Source organism: Cryptotermes secundus, unplaced genomic scaffold, assembly GCF_002891405.2.
Source record: "Cryptotermes secundus unplaced genomic scaffold, Csec_1.0 scaffold47, whole genome shotgun sequence".
NCBI lineage: Eukaryota > Metazoa > Arthropoda > Insecta > Blattodea > Kalotermitidae > Cryptotermes > Cryptotermes secundus.
The window spans coordinates 2,419,141-2,439,768 of NW_019721002.1; the positions used below are offsets into that span (position 1 = coordinate 2,419,141).

Here is a 20,628-nt window from a genome sequence, read left to right on the forward strand (position 1 = left end):
TTCGAGAGTGGGACACGCGCGTCAGAGTGAAACTGAAGCGATGCAGTCCAACCCGTGTACAGTCCGAACCAAATATTATTGTATATAGTGTCGTCATATTTACATCGCCACCACGATTCAAGGTTGAAGAAAAACAATAGGTAAGTCCTTTGGAATTTCATAACGTATATAATAATGATTATATTTTGCACTTCATGACAAAATACTCACAGTTGATTTTCATTTGTAAAACTTGCCCTTTTGTATATATGTAGAAAATTTTATTGTCTTTCAGGTTCTTTTTAGTTCATATTCCGATGTTGCATAGAACGGAAAATATGCATTTTTTTCTGAAAGTCTGCAATGTTAAAGACTTAGGGCCATTTAAATTCCGGCCGTAGGGAGCTGCAGGCAATTTAAAAGTCCGTACGTTAAAGGTTAAATTACTGAATTACCCTTCTATTTATACAATAGTATTTGCTATGCAAATCTTTACATCTTGTGCTGATGTTGCCTGAATTCTTGCTCATCATCTATGACTGTTGCATGCACAGTCTGCACTGAAATAATTCTCTTATGTAATATGGAAGCCTTTAGATTATGAAAAAATTTTGCAACATTCCTTCTATCAGCTGAGCTACTAGGAATTTCCACCTCCTGGGATATACACCACGTGGTCTGTGGAAAGTCAACTAACATTTCAACGAGTTAGAATATGCAGACCCAGACACGTGGTGGTTGTGAATTTCTCTGTCATGTGGTTGGTGTGTAGCAAACCACTGTACTGTATTACTATATTATGCTATGATGCTGCTGGCCAATGATGCCAAATATGGTGGCGTACATACTCCACAGGTATCATTTTTTAGCGTATTCCATTTTCAATTTCCATAAATAAGAAATTTCCCATGTATATTAAAAAATCTTCCTCCTTTGTTTACACTTAAAATATCCATTACATCTTCAATTTTCCCACATGAATGACTGGTTTCCAGGTTTCTGGTATGTGTTGCAAATAATTATGAACTGCACCTATACGCTCCTCCTCTTGCTAATTTTCTGCTTGACTAACTCTTCAACCCTGAAGATGGAGGCAGTATGATCATCCTCCATACCTTCAGCAAACTTCTACCAAACTAAATGGCGTTACATCTTAGACAACTCTGCGTAGCCAGTGCTGCAAGAACTTCAAATGCAACATAAATATAATTCAATAAGTTAAGACAAACTTTACTGTATTTTATACTCATGAACACTTTTATGTATTATATGTAGATGGGCCTTCCTTAATGCAATTACAATTAAATAAGCTAGTATGTATGATGCACATTTTTTCATACATAAGGTATGGTGATGGCATTTTCCATGAGCTGAAACATGCAGTCTCTATTTCTGATGCATTAAAAGCTGATATTTGATGGATACACAGAGAAGCATTCTACAATTCAAATTACTATGATGCTAAGGTGTATGGTAGCTATGACTATGCCATTAATCAAGAGCTATTATATATTTCTCAACTCAAGAGTCACCCATACTTTCACTGTAGTGATACGGCTTGACCGATGAGCATAAAAATTCTACATAAGAGTAATTTGAACTGGCAAGAACATCATACTGAGTTTCATGCTAGCAGGCTCTTGATTCTAAACTCACTGTGGAAATGATCCATACATGTGCACATGCACATATAAGCACATATAACTGCATTGTCCTAAGTGCGGTGTAGGCATTTCTACTTTACATTCAAAACATAAGACAAAAACAATTATCTTCTGAAGAGATGAATCATTCTTAGTTTCTGTTATCACAACCACTGTAAATGAAATCCAAGTGAGACCTGTAGTTCCAGCCTGTTCAGAGGATCCATGAACCAAGGTTGATTGCTGCTCTGGACTTGGTGATGACCCTGGATCACCAACCTCCTCTTCTTCTTCTTCCCCTCCTGAACCTTCATCCATTTCCATTTCTTCATCTATCTCCAGTTCACCGGGAGAGCCTTCTTTCAAGCATGTACCTGTATCCTGCCCATCTTCCATTTTGCTAGATGTTCACCTACAAACTTAAACAAAATTACAATGAAATTCAATATGCTGCCCTTCTTCACATCGAACTAACAATTCTATTTAAATCAATGCACGCCTGCTTCATTAAGAGTAATCCTAAACTAACCTGAATTAATGCATGAGAAAATATGTCGTTCAGCAACAATAAAAGTTACTAAAGAAACCATTCTTATGCAGCGACTTCTTCTAGAACCGTTTTCTGCTGAAAATACAAACTTGCATCCTTCTCAGTTTGGCACCAAATTACTCAATACACAGCAAGCTTCCATGTACCGTTGTGCCGCGTCATTTGTATCTTACCCTTAAATGAAATTTCTCAAAATCATGTAGCAATTCGTTAAATTGGTAAACTCACCTACTAACAAGTTCATTTAATTATTCGGTGGCATCACAAAATAAAATAAATTGAAAATATACCGGTATATTTTTACAACATACAAAATGTACAGTTCAAGTCCTTCCATTGACTACAAAATGTGCGTGTAGAAGACCCACGCCTACTGGCTCATGCTATGAAGTGTCCCGATAGATGGTAGCAGTTCACCTAGTTTATAACGTTGAAATACAATTCACAACCTTATACAAATCATCATGGAATACATCGGTTTATGGTGATAGACGTACTTTATAAAGCTGCCTCAGAGATGGCAGCGTACATACACTTGCGTACTCCAAAATTGTATATTCAAAGATATAAAAGGTGTATTTCGTTTTGCAGACAATATGCACAAGAAGAAAGTAGATCGCCACATATTGAACCTTATAGCAGATATTACATTTCGCTAATTGTGCTCACATTTTCCTGGAAAAGCAGTACCTGTTTTAATGATGAATTCATGTCTTGTTAGCAGTACTCAAGACTGACAGAAATTTTGTTTCAATTTGCCCAAAGATATAGTTTCTAGGTGCGTTGTCGAATTGGAATACAAGGAATGAAATGAGCTAGGTGCCGTTTTATGCAGTATTGACGTAAAATTTATGCTTCAGCATGCAGTTTATATTGACGCGGTTACAAATTATAATGATTTTAAGTTAGTGACATTGACAAAATATTGAATCATAATAACATAACTTTGAACAAAATTCCTTTATGGATAATTGACACACAAGATTCTACTGCAAAGAATCTGTTCAGAGGTTCAAAGAACTTACGCCTATGACCCCTATAACTGTGAAGATTGCTATCTTCTGGGATGTGATGCAGTGTACTCCGGAAAATATTAAACGACGTTTCAGAGGAACTTGCTGCCACCTTAGGGAATCTAACCTGAAGACTGAAGGGTACAGATTTCTCCAATATATTGGTACCAACCAGAATACACTGCATCATATCTCAGAAGAATATCTTCAAGTTCAGACCTAGGCACTAGGAGCACATTTTGTACAGTTGCGTATGAAACTGGGTATATAGGATGCTGTATAAGAAATAAAATATGCAACATGTTCCAGAAAATTTCCAGTAACACTATTTTAATTGTCATGAACATGTGATAATGGAAATTATGCTCAGCCCTATCTAATACATTAATTTCGGTTTGATAAGTTATCATGTCTTTCATGCAGAGCTTAATGAAGAATTTTCAAGTTCAGTTCTCAGTTTTGGTGATTAAAGCAATTCTAAATTGAAAGTATCTCAGATTTTGAGTCATGCCATAAAACAATATCCAATATATAATCTTCATGTATGACTCAGATTTTGTTCACTTCAGTTTAAACCAAGGATCAAATATCAATCAATCAATCAAATATAAATAAGTCAGCTTAAGGCAATTTATGACTAGGACAACTAATATGTTACATTGCTATTCTGTTTTAGAATCACATTAAGCAGAATTTTAATAAAATGTTAATTGTTGAAATACATATTTACAGAATGAAGACATTGGTTTGAATCCTTTTCTTAGCACACTTTCATCCTTTAATGAATGGAAGTAGGCTTATGAGCCACTATGCTATCTGGATTCACCCTCCACCCCACCACACCCTTTAAACTTTTGAACCAGTTGACTGTTGGAGACTACTGACTACTGTTGTCTGGGATGTGATGCCATGTAGTCTGGTATATGTTTATCAGTGTTTGAGAGGAATGTTCTGTCTCCATCTTAAGGATAAACATGTACCAAACTGCACACCGTCACACCACAAATGGCAGTAACCATAGTCACAGCTATGAAAACCTCAAAGTTAACCAAGATTTATTCAATTTGTTACAAATGTTATGACATCCTCATTTTTGCAGCCATTAAGAACAACATGACAGAGGCATGAATTTGTGGTGTAAGAAAAATACAGGGACCTCAAATGACATATAGACTATCAAAGAATATGCATCATTTTTGGAGAATGTAAAACAATTTGGCAGCTGCACACAGAGGCCACCACGACTCTTTCCAAGGACAGCCAGAAAAATTAATCATAAACTTATGTTGAAGGCATGACTAATTTTACTGAGAAAGTCATTATGTATTTTGTATTCTAGACAGAAGAACAAAATATTTTTAATTTTTGTATTACTATTTGGTTCATCTCTTTCTATCTTTTTCCAGCTTAAAATGTAGAATGGCAGTGTCAGGCTTGCCCCTAGTTAACTATTATGTCAGTGTGAAATGTAGCTCCGTAATTCATTATTTCATGTCAAGGGACCCTCCAAGTATTAACCCTATTGCTGCATTATTCGACTGAAGTCAAACAACCATCAATTGCCATATAAGCAACATTAAGGTTATTACACATCAAGAAATAGTCATCTCATTTTGTTATATCATTCAACTTCATTCATTGGACAACGAAAACTCATTTTTGTTGCTTTTTATTTCATATCTTGCCTTAAAACTGCACCATTTACTGAAAATGGTAAGAAAATAATACACGGCACCAGGTTTAGCTATGCAAAAAGAATCATTAGTACCAGGGCTACAAATATGCTAGAGCATGTTTTAAATGTACAGGAGTGGAATGTACTGCTATAATTTATTTCAGTGTTGTTATCCTGTGTTTCCCCACATATATTGTCTTCCTTATGTCATGAACTGATATACTAATATGTAGTGCTTGAGTGGCAGAGCATTTCTGGAACTTGGGCCTTGTATGATGTAAACTTGCATAACTTTCTACATTCAAGATGTACAACATATACCAGGCATGTCCAACTTCAAACAGGTTGTGATCGACTTTTTAGTGTCAAAACTGCCAGTGATCTACCACACCCTCCTCGTCGTACCTCACTTTAAGCAAAAATGTTGGTAAAAATAACACAACACATTATGTTTGCTGTAAAAGCAACATACATTGAAAGTACAGACTTACCTTGTTCGTTAAGAACAGAAAACTAGGAATGACCAATATGTATTTTCCCATCAAAATCTGAATATAATCATATTATATTACAAGTGAATTTACATGCTTTTCACGTATAATTTCCTTATAGACCTATGAGATTGACCAAAACTCGTCCTGTGACCGACGCATTGGACGTGCTTGACATATACCATCTGTTCACCAGATGTGTGAAAGAATGTCTTTATGTGGTATACACATCAAACACTACCGTCTTCATTGTAGTGTGAAACATGAACATATTCCAAACTTGGGAGAAACTTAACTTCCTCCAATATGTTCAGACTGTCTGATATATTTCTGGAAACTTCCTGCATGCATGTCACAAGTAAAGCTGTTTGAATTTTAATGTTTGGACTGAAACCTTACATTAATAATATTACACATGTATGTATGTTTTATGCTATACAAATATGAGAAATGCAAGGCCATAGATGACATGATAATTAAGTAAGATTTTTTAATTGTTGGCATTTTTCAGATGTAATCATTTTAAAACTGTGACTTACAATGACAGTGTAAATATAAATTACATTAAAGAATACCACCAAAATGACAGATGGTTGTATCACAATTAGCTACTGAACTGCATTTTTATTAAATAATACATATTCCATTAGCCTGATTACAGATTGTACCTATACATAACTGTTGACAGTTGAATCAGTTCTTCAAATAATTATGAAAGATGGCAATGTTATTTGTGAGCAATTTAGAAAATATAATTATAACCCTGATTAATCTACAGTTAATACTTGTTTAACATTTTTATTGTCAGGAACACAGAACCCGTGTCAAGATCTGATGAGAAATTAAAGAAAGAAATTCTTAAGACCATGAGATCTAAGGACTCAGTGGCAGGATTAAGTGGGGCTGAAATCTGATCTGCAAAGGCTGGATTAGCGGACCATATACTTGGGGTCGTCAACAGATGGTTTCATAAACTAGATCATCTCTTCACTGTGGCTGTACACTGTTCTCCTGATACCATAGTTATAATCATCTGCCTCTTCCATCAAACAGTATTATTGATAAGATGTCAAAAAGACACCATCCAATCCTTACTAAGTGATCAATACAACAAAGTATTCAATAAGCTTCTGAAGTTATACCATAATGATAAGGTTATCTCATACTCCAGTAAGTCAGCAATTTTTGCATTCGGGCCTAGTTCATCTCTCACAACCATCCTACAAATCTGTTTTCAAAATAAGAAATTTACAGTATAATAGTGCATTCTTCAGTAGTACAGCTGTTTACTGACACACCTTGAGTCACCCAAACCATCCTTCATGATACAATATTCAGAAAAAGAAATTCAAATTACACTAAAGCAAAGTTTTAGATGCTGCATGGCTTTGGTTACATATGTCAACTTGTAATGGAAATAACAAACGCACTGCTAATATTGTATGAATCCTTATAACTACCATCATTTTAAGACCACAAGAAGTATTATACAGGATGAGCAGCTTCGTTGTTTTCAGTGTATAAAATCTCTTATAGCCAGACATACTAAATCCTGCAAGACTTCTGGGTCATGATATGACAATTCCAGTGGCAACAATTTCCAAGGAAATTAATTTCTCTATGCACAGTTTCCATTTCAATGGATTGGCTCAAGTGGAGCAATGCCTAATCTCCGTGTTCACCACACCTAACTGTAATTGATTCCACTTAAACTTACATAGAAATATGAATGAAGTAAAGAACACCATTACTAAAGCCATCCCCACATGTTGTATCATGTGTCATAAGATGAGATGCCCACCAGCCACACAGAAATATTGTTTTCACAACCAACACATAGTGGTACGTAGCAATACCATGTAACTGACAAAGTACAGTGACTTTACATGTTTACATGTTTTGAAAATTATAAACCATGCTATCTTACAGATTATACATAAACACATGTTGATGGCAGATGAAATAATATGCACACTATGAAAAAATATTATTGTAGTATATAAAACCAACTTCTACTTTGAAAAGTCTGACATAAATTAAGTTTCTGTGAAACACAACTTGGCTTAATTACATACACAATATTAAAAAATGCAACCCTTTTTTTTTGTAATGTTCTGATCAATCTTAAAATTTTGAATGGTTCCCGAGAATCATCCAGTAATTGCAATGTGGGTCTAAATCTTTGTGCCTCTTCAATATACTGGAAGAGTCAACATATATGGCAGCAGTATAAGCTTTCAGGAATGTAGAATCAGAGTTACAAGAATATTAACTGAAAGACCAGTGATAACGATGTAAAATTAGATTCCCAGATATTGTGCATAATGCATTTTTTGTTTAAATTTTTAACTGTGAAACAGAAAGGTATTATTCTTGTGTATCTATTGTCACTGCTGTACCTGTCTAACAATCTGCATTTTGTTTTTGATGTGCTAATCCTCAGTGTGCAAGAAATAAGATAATATTTAAAATGCAGTAATCTGAAAACACTGTTACAAAATTCATATTCAACATCATGCACTCTCAAATGTCTTAATGCTTTTCAAAGTTATAACAATATTTAAAAGAAAGGAGGTGGTGCAGATTATATTATTATCTGTTGTAAATTATATGCAAGAGGATTTGGATGTTTATCAACCTAAAATATTATTCCATACAGGGAAGGCATATGCACACTGAGCCTAAATGAACAGTTAAGGTCTTACATTTATCATACATACAGTAGGCTTGTTGATAAGACAATATAATTACAAGGGCTTCCAGCCATGTTGTTTCACGCCTGTTTGACTCTGGTTCTTACTTCTGTATCCAAACTTTCTTCACTACATAGTTCATGAGGCATCAAAAGGAGGGATGTTTGTGCAAGTAAAATGTGATTGATTTATTTATTTATCTGCTTATGGTTTATTTAATGACGCTGTCAATATCTCAGACTGTAGAGCATCAACTGATAGAATGACTAGAGAATCACCAGACAGAATCAGCAGTGGCTTAATTTGAGTTACTATCTTAGCACCTGCCTTGAGGAACTGAACAAAAATATGTAAAACCTAAATCATGATACTGATTCTCTGAATCCAGATATAAACTAAGGATTATCCATATATGAAGCAGGAATGGTACCCTCTTGTCTGCAGCATTCATTGGAAGAGCAAGGGAAGGGTGCACTCCATTATATAACATCTGTCTGAAGAGACTGAAGGAAACAAGCCTTTTGATCCATACATTTGTATCCTGTTTTACTTCAGGATATGACAATAATAACATTTCTATGTAATTTCAAACCTAATAGGTAATTCTTAACAAGTGTGCCTGTCTTGCACTATAAAAATGTTAGAGAAATTATTGTTATATTACTGTCATGTTATTTTTTTTTTTTTCCTTTTGAATATGCTATATCACATGAACATGAACATGATGCTGTGCAAAAAAGATATTCATTAATGCATGACACAGTTAAACTGAAACAAATGGTGCTATGATACTTTCTCACACTTGTGAAAGATGAAATGTGGTTGGTTTGCACACGCTGCTGTTTGCATAGACGTAAGTCTTCTGCCTCAGCACATTCCTAATCTAAAAAGTATATCTATTCAATTGAAAGATTCTCTATAATAGTACTTGTTTCTTTGAATCACATGCTTAATAAATTGAAATCATCAAAATGATACTAGGTTCTCATACAAGAAAACCTTACATTCTATACAAATATTTCTCACAGCATGATTGAGTTCAGCACAGAACAACGTATATGGTATCAACATTAAACAAATTGCCACTTAGTCTAACCTGAGATGTACCAGACATGACTGTGGCTACTGACATACATGGTATGACATTTCTTTTGCCTGATCATAGGTCTGTGTACAAGCCTTTCTTTCACTCGGAGTCAAGCTGTCAGAGCATGAACCTGACCATTCAACTCAATTTAGTGACAAGTTAAGAAGGCATGGAACATACTGATACCCTATATCTTCATGGATTGAAGCTTAATTAAAATACAGCAGCAGTTTATTTTTAGGCTTAAGAAGTATGACTCCATTAATGCTACTTCTAGGTACAAGGTAAGTCTGTGCCATGTCATTAAGACATACAGGTGTGGAAGTAAAAACATCTGGTTTCTTTAAGTAAGATCCAAGCAAAGAAAGGTAAAGTAAGGCTCTTCTGTCCCAGCAGCTCTCATCAGTTACAGACAAACCTCCAGAATATGACTCACCACTGATGAGATAACCGGAGGACAACAATGGTTCCCATCTGCATTCAGTTGGTAATGTTAAGCAGTTATCTGCCCCTCCTTGCTTATACTCTAATTTACCTCAAGTATACTATTATTTATCAAATTCTTATTTAATCCAGTGGTCAAATCACACAAACTGTACCCGGTGGATGCAGGAAAGCTCATAATTAAGGGCAATGCTGCCACTCCCATCAGACTACACCTGATGCATTGGAAACATGTCACCAAAAAGTACTAAACCAAGAAAGAATGTCACAGTATTATACACAGGTAACCAAATTCCCTGAAGTGCTTTTGTAAGATTGACACCTGTGCAAAAGTTGCTAATGCGAGATCGTTATTATATAGATGCTGCTGTAAATTCCTGTATTAATTTATATATTACAAGTATGTTAACTCCAGTGGTGGCCATTGATATCTGCTGCAGACCCTTGACTTTGCACCATTTGGCTCAGCAATATATGCTCTGTGCTGATTGCATGCAGTCATTAGGGAGTCGATCTGCACTGGTTTGTAGGTAGCACAACACTTGTCAGCATCAGTGATAAAATAAAATAATGCAAAAATTATGCATTCCTATGTTTCATCATTTAGCCTGTGACAAAAATATAAGAAGTCACGGTAGCAGTCAACATGTAAATGACAAAAGGAACCAAAATAATTTTTATCAGTTGGATTCTTGGTAATATGTGTATGCAGGACGCACCAACACTTCTGTCTTGTGTAATGAACGGCCTTGTGCCTCTCCTCAAAAGCAAGCAATTGCTGCTCTCAGCAGTAGATGATATGACTTTAGTATAATACAATTTATGCACTCAGACATTTACAAGCACAGACAAAATCTGTTAGGGTTTAAAGTTCCTTGGTAAAGATTAAATTACATTATTATATTTAAGCATCCTGTTACACTCACACAATATATATGAGACAAACTCTGTCTTAAATGCAACAATTTAATTGTAGTTCTTTCTTCTTCCTTTCCTCCACACTACATGTTTCGGCCCTAAATGGCCATCATCAGGTGTGTATTCTTACGTAGCTGCTACACTGCCCATAGTTTAAAATTTAAAATCACCAGTCTTTCTAATTTTTAAAGATTAAAGATAATCAGCGACACACACACAGAGAGCCTACACAGAACAATACCTGAACAGCGATAAAACAAGAAGTGGCCGCTGCAGCACTATAGACATAGGGCATGTACCCCGAGAAAATTTTAATTTTTAAAAATTTGGAAAAAGAAAAAGAACAGAAAATTTATAGACATTTTAATTTGAATAGAAGTTAAAAAAGTGCCAATTTTATAAATCAAATTGACGCGTGTAGATTAACAAAGATTTTATACATACATACAATTAGAAAGACTGGTGATTTTAAATTTTAAACTACGGGCAGTGTAGCAGCTACGTAAGAATACACACCTGATGATGGCCATTTAGGGCCGAAACATGTAGTGTGGAGGAAAGGAAGAAGAAAGAACTACAATTAAATTGTTGCACTTAAGACAGAGTTTGTCTCATATATATTAAATTACATAATAAAATAGTTCAACTTATAAGTGTTGGTTATTCATATTATACTTAGATGTGTTCTATATTTTAAAATGAAAAAGTACTCTGCAGAAACTCCTTTACAATTTAAATAGAAATGTAAGGTATTGTACAGAAATGAAGTAATTTAGCTCAGAAAATGAACCATGAGTAGTTATAAGTGATCAATAGAAGCAAAGGGCCCACTTGATATTGTAAATGGAAAATTTATCATAGGTTAACAGTTGGAGAAAATAAGCAGTGCTATTTCCTAATGGCTACAAGTCAGCAGAGCTCCATTTTCACATTTCTGTTGCAAGGTTTCATATGACAACATAATGCTAAAATCTCTAATACTGTATCACCACTAACACACCAAAGGACGGATGTGGGGTACATTTTACAAAATAAACCATATCAATTCATTCTGTTGTATTATTCATTCGTTCTCCATAGTAATGTTTCATTTCATTCTGCACTTTATTTCCTTATACTTTCTGGCAGGTGTACAGCAAATTCTCTACCATTAATGGCCAGTATTCCTTTCTATGAAGCATTTCAATGTTAGAAGGTAAAACAGTACACCAGCATATGACAGATATGAAAACTAATGAAACTACAACATCTGAGCAGTGAAATGGTATTACAAATAATATGCAAAATTAACTCTTACTAGCAACACTCCTTTTTCACAGTAAAATGGATACAAACTTAAATTCAATCTCAAAATTTTGAGCATATACTGGAAAGGACAATGTCCCAAGTGCAGAGACTTTCAGCTGTAAATCTCAAAAAGACATAGCGTAAAACTGTATTTTAAAATATAGTAAGGTGAAGGCAATATCAAAAGGAATGTATTTTCATAAACTTGCACTGCATGGTTCCAATCATAATCTTTCACACTAAGTCATGATTAATTTAATTAAAGATTACTAAACTTTGTTAGAGCTTTTTAGAGATAAAATGTGGTTCAAAATCGAACATTTTTAAGTGCATGTAGTTTATTTTAATTGCATAAAATAATTGTTGTGAGATTATTGATAAAGTAACACTTCTAAAATGTCTCAAAGGGGTTCTTATTCTAAATTTAAACAAACAAATTTGTTTCCTACTTGTACACAGAAATTCTGCAAAGATTATGTACATATTCCATAAGATACAGAATTGTTCAATATGGGAAATAACATCTTACTACTACAACATCCATGTTATGCAAGTACTATTATACTCTCAATGGAAATTTCTTTAACAACTTTATAACATGATCTTGACATAAGAAATATGAATCATAATTAATTCAACACATATATAAAAGCTGAAAATGTGGGTAAGAAATTTCATATTTTTGCCCAATCCTTAAGAAAAAGAAGTAACATAGTTGCAGCGTTACAAAGATTGTACTGAAGTATGGAACTTTATTTAGCACAATTTTTCCTTCTTTGTCCAGAACATTAGAAATAATGAACATGATTGCATGTTATCTAGTATAAATGATATTCTAGGAAATATACAGGTCCAGAACATATGAAGCACTCCAAAATATGAGAACACTGTTATGACAGCTAATTACATATGAAACCTTACATTAAAATTCAAACAGTTTCATAACACACTTTATTTTATTATAAAAATTACACAATAGCAGGAAAATCACTGCTGACAACTGGAGATATACATATTATTATGTATAAGCATTACTCCATACAAACTTGTGACTGTGAATAATCAAAATCAGCTGGTACATATATGAATCAAGATTTGTGGAATTCTTCGTCTGAATATTTTGTGGTGTTTTGTTAAATATATTGTACATCGCTTGTGAACTTGCTATCATTTTTCAGAAAATCAATAACATCAGTATTAATGATATTAATTATACAGAGCATCTTAATTTATAGTAATGTCAGTATATATGATTTTCTTTCATTGGGAGATTGAACTCAGAGATGCCTCATGCTCACATGCAGAGGGATTACAGCACAAAATACTTCACGCATTCCCTGTCTTGCCCTACAGCTCAAAGCAAAGAGATGGCATGTGTAACATTTTATCTTATGAGTGTAAACATTTTATCTTAAGAGTGTAAACCTACATACTTCAGGTATGATTATTTGGCATGAAATAAATATTTCATTAACGCAACAACCATGCTAATCTCTTCCATTAACAAATATGCTGTCATCACAAAAACATACAATCAAGTCTTTTCTACTTGAACCCTGTATCTTACTTAGACAATATATATTTATTGGTGTAGACAGAAGCATGTCACACTCATTGCACTAGAAACAAAACTACTTGTAGGCTGTTAAGCAGCAATTAGGACTTTGAGCTTGGAGTACACAGTCTGATCAACTGTAAAGATAATATCAGTCCAATACTCAAATTTCTTATTTTCTGGAAATAATTCAGTGGTATTTTTATATCAAGGATGTCTGCATGGGTAGGGTTGTATTAGCATCAGGATGGGACACATTTCCTTCCTAACCAATAAGGCTGTAGACTAATATCTGACATGAAAGTCATTTAGACCCACCAGGCAATATTGCTGTTCCTTCAGTTCAATGTGTATGTGACATGAATATTTGTTGTAATATCATGATATCTAAGACATGCTGCTGTAGCAGTCTGCTGTGGATGCTGTAAGTATCCTCAAATCCCAGGCCTTCAGATATTTAATGAAGGGAAATTAACTGAACAGCACAGGATAAATTGGCACATTTCAAGCAAATACAATCATCATCAATTCTGTAATTGATGTTATAAACGAACAAAAGTAATACATATAAATTGGCATCCTGTGAATGAAATGGAATCCCAGTATGGCGAGACTGTAGCACTTTTGGATAATGCTACCTCTTTGTCATAAATGCAATTTTAACAACAGTAAATTTAATCATGCTGATTTTCCCCAGTTGCACTCTGTAAACTGCACCTCAGTTGGCATTTGTGCTTTCATCTGTATCAGGAGACAGGAGCTATTTCTATAATTTTAGTACTCTGAAAAAAATAAATATTTAACTAATAACTGTCTTGCTTTCTTGGTGAGAAGAACATTAAAAAATGCTTCAAAACTGAAATAAAGAGAATATATACAATATTTCTTACCTCTGTAATTTGTGGGACCATAAAATCCATGGGAAATTTCCATATACTCAAAGATTAAAAACCTTCAACCATGAATAATACTTATTATCATTAAAAGTAAAAAGTAAAGTGAAGTTATCCCTGTACCAGGACATGAAGGGCCATGGGGTTGTGAGACGCTGAGAGTCCCTCATTATCTAGATAATCGGCTCAAAGATGGCGGTAAGGTTGTCAGCCTTACGTGCCAGTCATGCTTTACTCCCCAGGAAAATTATTTAATTAATTCCTGGTACTTATTTCTGTTAGAGGCTGAGTCAACCCCAGGGCCATAGTGCGGCTAGAAGGATTACGTCAATTGAAAAAAATCCAATGACCTCATCGGGACTTGGAACATAACTTAAATTCAAATTAAGCAAAATCCAGCAGGATTAGCATATATTTACATTTACAGCACCTGCTGATATAGTCAGATGTGCTTTAATAATTTACCTTCAATTTAAGCTTTATACTTGCAACAAAATTTTGACCATTAATAGACCTATGTGTACACCTGAATTCACTTCCCATAAATAAATCTGCTTAGTTAAGATGCACAAGCAAAAGTGATAAAAGATGTGCTTAAAGAATATGATGAGCAAATTTTAAAACAGTGTTTCAAATATGGTCTAAGGACCAGCCTAGAGGTAAGGAAGACAACCATCCTGGTCTCTAGAGCTCTCAATTTCATTGTATTAAAATGGATATATATTTTAAAATCTAAATTTATAGTAAATGTTTTTTCTTGCATATCCTTCATATTGATTCATGCATATGTACATAACTCAATGAATTTAAATAAAAATTAAATATAATGTAGATTCAGTAATCATGGATATTTATGACTTTTAAATATTTGAAGTATGAGATACAGTTATGATATGAGAAGAGGATATACATTTGTAAAATGGTTTTCCTTCTTCCTAATTATGATCTCCTAACTTTCCTTACATCTCAAAGCATGGGTTCATCCACAGTTTGCTTACCAATGTTTAATTTAGACCTATGTGGTAGGCATGTGTAAATAATGGGAAACTGACCATGTACAATTTTGACCACTAAGGAAAAACCATGGATTTTATTCAATTGTTTATTTACTTCCAAAATTCTAGATAATTTAATTTAAGGCCATTATAATAGCAATGTGATCATGTCTGCATTTACTGCTCCTTTCTGCTCATTTAGCATAGATCGTTGTACTGTCGATGTCTGAAAATATTGTAGTCCAAGCTCATATTACACATTTTGTAATAATAATCATCATCACATCAGCATATCTTTATCATCACCTTTTGGAATTATGTACTACCTAACATGCATCATTACAAAATTCAACATCACTTAAATATAACACACATTAATATTATAAAGTGTTGCACTTTACATTGTCCTCCCATCACAGTGAAAAGACCATATCTGGTTACTGACTGAAAGCTGACCAATGACTGTTCTTTAAACTCTGCTGAGAAATCATTTAAATATTGGGAATTCAATAAGTATTGTCTTTTGAGCTTTCCTTTATCACTTTAATATCACTTGGAATTCTCAGCTGGTAAAGAAACAAACGAAATTATATTACTAGGAACTTGCTTACGTGGCTACAAGTCTTCCCTCATCTATCAGAATCAAGTTGTACTTTGTTATCACCCACAAGATCCAGAAATGACAAAGATTGTACAACCACTTGATCATCATACTGAACCTGCTTGTTTGGAAAGAACAGTGTTCAGGACTAAAATCAAACAATAAATTCATAGCATAACAGAATTAATTTCAAAGACTATTAAGCCTACATCCCTCTTTGGAGCTGTGACTCATCTTCTGTGTTTCTAAATATCCTAGGATCACAGATTGTACTGCTGGGATGAGCATTTATATGTTTTGCTAACAACTGTGATTACAAAAACAAAAGTTCCACTACTTTCATCTTGTCATATGTTTAATTCATTTGAATTGCAATTAATAAACTTAGCAAAACCTATGCCATATGTAATTCATTGCCTTCATTTCTACTCTTTTTAAATATTCTCTGTCAAGAATGCACATAATTTGATACAAGTTCCATTATCTTCTATGTAATCGATCATCCATTCTCTTCATCAGGAAGGACAATTGACACAGATTTTCTTGGTCCTCTTGTGATGACGAGTGCTGTAGCTCTAATTGTATCTTGGACCTCAGTTCGTGGAGACCGCATAGTTGGTGGTGCTGGTGGTGACTGGGGTATAATGACTGGTGCAACCACTGTAATTTCTGGTCGAGGTGATGGGAACTCGGGTGGTGTTAATGGCACGACTACTGGTGGAAGGTCATTTCTGGCGGTGGCTGAGGTTACTGAAGAAGATTCATCCATTGTGCCCAATGTTGGGCTTGTCATTTTGCTAAAGTAAATAAAAATATAATACTGTTATGCGAGATCAGTTACTAACATTAAATTATTCTGGCTCAGCAGAAACCAAAAGGGTAGTAGCAAATCACTTATGTATGTTACATACATTCCTGCTGCTGAGTTGATTAACAAGCAGATACACAGATCAAAGAGATGTGTATTAGTATAACTAGAAAAAAAATTACATTCTTTGTACAATATCTTGTCTGAATGTTTAGATCTATGAAAGTAAAATCCAATCATCCAATCCAAAACTCGTTAATAGTCACCACCACATGCGTCAATATTTTTAAGTTTTTAAATGGAAAAAATATATTTCCATTTTTAGTGGACAGAAGTTTATGGAGGGAAGATTTTCTCTCATCCAAACTGTCCTGAGTCTTGAAAATGTGCATTAACAACAACACAATCTGCACTGTTTTCCAGTATCAACAATGCCCACATAGCTAACATAATTTTTTTTTGCAGCACCTTCTAATTGATTTAGAGTTTCTTTTGTAGCCTCTGCAGTTGTCACAATGGTGGTTATGAAGAGTTATATCTTCTGAGATCCTTATATACCACAAGATGACACTCTTTATCTTCTTTTGTCGGAAATGTAAGTGAAGTTACCAGTGGTATTTGTTAAATTAAGTCTGTTGTAGCTGTTTCATATTATTTCCTCCTAAAATTAACCCGGAGACAATATTGCTCGATGGAAACATACAAGTGGTGTGATGTAAAACTACTGAATTGTTAGTTTAACCTCTAGAAGGAGCTAGGAGATCAGCTTCATAATCAGCAAGTTTTCACTCCAAGTAACAGCCGCTCCCCCAACCTCCCATTCCTGCTATACACATGCCTGGGTGGGCACCACAGCCATTGTGAATGTGATGGGGAAAATAAAAAGCCCTTTCACATACCTAATGACATAAGGTACAGATATGCTGAAGTGTTTTGAAGAGAAATCAACTTCACTTTACCTGTCCATTGTTGGGGGTGGTGTGGGTGTCCTTGACAGAGGGAAGCTTGCCACTTCCCGGCTGACTGAGAGGGATCGGATTGACCCGAACGTCTGGTCAGGTGACAGGTTGGTGCCAACAGAAGGCACCATGCCACTGCTGCAGCACATAAAACCATCAAAACATTCAAAATAGGAAGTACATCCTTCTGTCAACCTCACATTTACTGCCATGTTTTGAAGACAGGGTCCAGTATGGCATTATGACATACCTCGTTCACACATTTCCATCTCTAATGCAACCCAAAATCATTCACAGTCTCACCATTATTTTAAAATGCCATTAAAATCACATTCAATTGCAACATGTTTCGGCTTTGCAAGGCCACCTTCAGGCAATTGCTCTGCACTGCACCAGTTCATACAAAAATGTGTTTGTTTGAGAATGAACAATCTAACTTTGGTCGACATTATTTTCATTTTATAGCGCCCATGTTGTGCCCCTTTCATGTGTAGTTCTTGTTAGTTGGCTGTAGCAATAGCATGGGATGCACTGACATATGAACTAGTGCAGTGCAGAACAATTGCCTAAAGGTGGGTTTGCAAGGCCAAAATGTGTTGCAATTGAATGTGATTTTAATGACATTTTAAAATAAACGAGAGACTGTGAACGATTTTGGGTTGCATTAGAGATGGAAATGAGTGAACAAGTGATACATCAAAGAAACAGGATGCTGGAATATAATATTATGACATATCATTGTGTGCTCATCAATATCAGACAGACTGAAATATAAAACTGTGCTGTTGTCCTAGGAGAGAAGTGATAACCTCTCTTTTGCATCATGAGTGGACAAACTAAGGGCTGTAGTGAGATTTATGTGCATTTACTCATGGAGAATGTACTGTTAAGATAACATAAAGCCCAGTGAAATTTCAACAGGAAACTACTGCTGTGACCAATATCATATTTTGTCACACTGTACTTACATACTTCACTGTGATCCGAAGATTTTAGCCCTTGAAGAACACTGAGTATACACTCTATGAAATGTAATCACTGTGGAGGGTCAGCTACATTTATACTGAGATAATGAGCATGGCAGAATAACAATATGCATTACATGGTACTACTATCTAGTGATATACTTCAAACTGCAGCACCAACACAAGCATACGTTCCACTGCTGCTTCCTGCTGGTGCTCCAATTTGTTAACACATGTTATGACAGAATACCAAGCATCAGGCTTCCTTATATACTATATAAAAGGCTGACTGTCCCTATTCTGTCAGCATATGCTAACAAATACAAACAGAACGTGGTAGCAGTGGAAGGCAAGAATGAGTCACTATCGCACTGTCCACCTTTGTCATATGGAAGCTCTTTTACACAGCAGCACTGCCTAATGTGTTCTGCTACTGTATCAAGTTCAATATAGACTGCCCCCTAAACTTTTCGGGAGAGTGATCTTAGGCGCTTTGGAGAGAATTTGTTTAAATGGCCCTTATGCTAGTTCATATACAAGGCTGTTCTTGATAAGTGCAGTTTATTACAGGTGGGAAACTCACTGAGCCCTACCATCAACATGCTCAACACCAACTGTTCACTTCACTTCCATCATGAAGACGTGCTCACCTGACAGACCCTGATGTGACAAGGAATGGCAGGGGTGTGGGGCAAGGGGAAGCAGGCGTGCTGCTCACAGAACTCCTTGTGCTGGACAAAGTGCTGTGGGGGCACTGTGGTGGGCCCCCAAATGTACCCGGTTTAGCGTTACCTCCTCGTCTCCAGCAGAGCGCCCACTGTGACACAGGTGTCCCACTCAAACCTGAAAAGAAACATTGATTGAAGCTGCATCTGTAACAGGGCAAAAGTTCACACTGGGCTCAGTTAAGCACCGTGTCATGAAGATGTATGGGCGGATGGGTGTACAGTTCCATGCTTTCTCATCCACAGCTCCTCATCTCAACCACTCTGACTGGGGTGTAGCCATGACTGACTGAACTTCTCTGCCAGTTTCTCTGACTTTCTGATTGGGATGCAGGTATTTCGAATCTCAGCAAACACCCATTATCCTGACTGAACTTCTCTGCCAGTTTTTCTGACTTTCTGATTGGGACACAGGCATTTCGAATCTCAGTGAACACCCACTATCCTGAGTGGACTTCTCTGCCAGTTTCTCTGACTTTCTGATTTGGATGCAGGCATTTCGAATCTCAGTGAACACCCACTATCCTGAGTGGACTTCTCTGCCAGTTTCTCTGACTTTCTGATTGGGAAGCAGGCATTTCGAATCTCAGCAAACACCCACTATCCTGAGTGAACTTCTCTGCCAGTTTCTCTGACTTTCTGATTTGGATGCAGGCATTTCGAATCTCAGTGAACACCCACTATCCTGACTCAACTTCTCACATAGGAGACACCATGTATCATTCTTATTATTCAAGTACACCGTCAACAATGCAACAATGATATAAAAGACACTAAAAATATTTTTTTCTTCACTGAAAATGTAACTTTGATACTTTAAAATGTTATTAAATATCATGAAATGTCATTAAGACACTGCAAGTATATCTTATACACCAAAAGTGACTATCAAAATACCATTTCTTGTGCCTTGATAGCTCAGTCAGTATAGCGAGTAGGCTACTGGGCGTGCGACTGAGGAATCATGGTTTGATTCCCAGCAGGGTCAATAGACTTTTTCCCTTCTTCATGACACACAGACCGGCTCTGGGGCCCACACAGCCTCCTATCAGATGGGTACCAGGCATTTTATCCCCCACGGTAAAGTGGAAGGAGTGTGAAGCTCACCGCTCACCTCCATCTAGTGCCGAGGTCCAAAACGGTGGAGCTACGAAGGGGGACCCAAAAATAACCGGAACCGACCTGTTGCACGAGCATGCTTTGTAGTTACGAGTTGTGCTGCTAGGTGGTGTTAGCTGGGGGTCTCCCGCGACTGTTAGTGAGCTGGCGTCAGTCTGAGTTAAGTGGTTTGTCTGTGGTGCTCTGTTGTGTGCGTTCCTGTTTCAACCCTTTGGCGATTAGTGAGAT

General features: G+C 35.8%; 2 protein-coding genes across 8 annotated transcripts in view; both read right to left on the reverse strand.

Moving 5' to 3' along the window:
- Window positions 1-2,639, reverse strand: part of LOC117283058 (histone-lysine N-methyltransferase 2C) — a 20,782-nt gene extending 18,143 nt beyond the window's left edge. Inside the window, exons 1-2 of the mRNA XM_033755331.1 lie at window positions 2,401-2,639; window positions 1,820-2,041 (exon numbers count right to left, since the gene is read on the reverse strand). Coding sequence (XP_033611222.1) covers window positions 1,820-2,018 — 199 coding nt within the window. The 5' untranslated portion in view covers window positions 2,019-2,041; window positions 2,401-2,639. The remainder of the gene's footprint in view (window positions 1-1,819; window positions 2,042-2,400) is intronic.
- An 11,878-nt stretch (window positions 2,640-14,517) lies between these two features.
- Window positions 14,518-20,628, reverse strand: part of LOC111874329 (proline-rich protein 36) — a 53,832-nt gene continuing 47,721 nt past the window's right edge. For all 7 annotated transcript variants that reach the window (XM_033755445.1, XM_023869787.2, XM_023869750.2 and 4 more), the window contains 3 exons: window positions 19,207-19,399; window positions 17,592-17,729; window positions 14,518-16,621 (listed from right to left, as the gene is read on the reverse strand). In XM_033755445.1, the coding sequence (XP_033611336.1) occupies window positions 16,324-16,621; window positions 17,592-17,729; window positions 19,207-19,399 (629 nt within the window). In that variant the 3' untranslated portion in view covers window positions 14,518-16,323. The remainder of the gene's footprint in view (window positions 16,622-17,591; window positions 17,730-19,206; window positions 19,400-20,628) is intronic.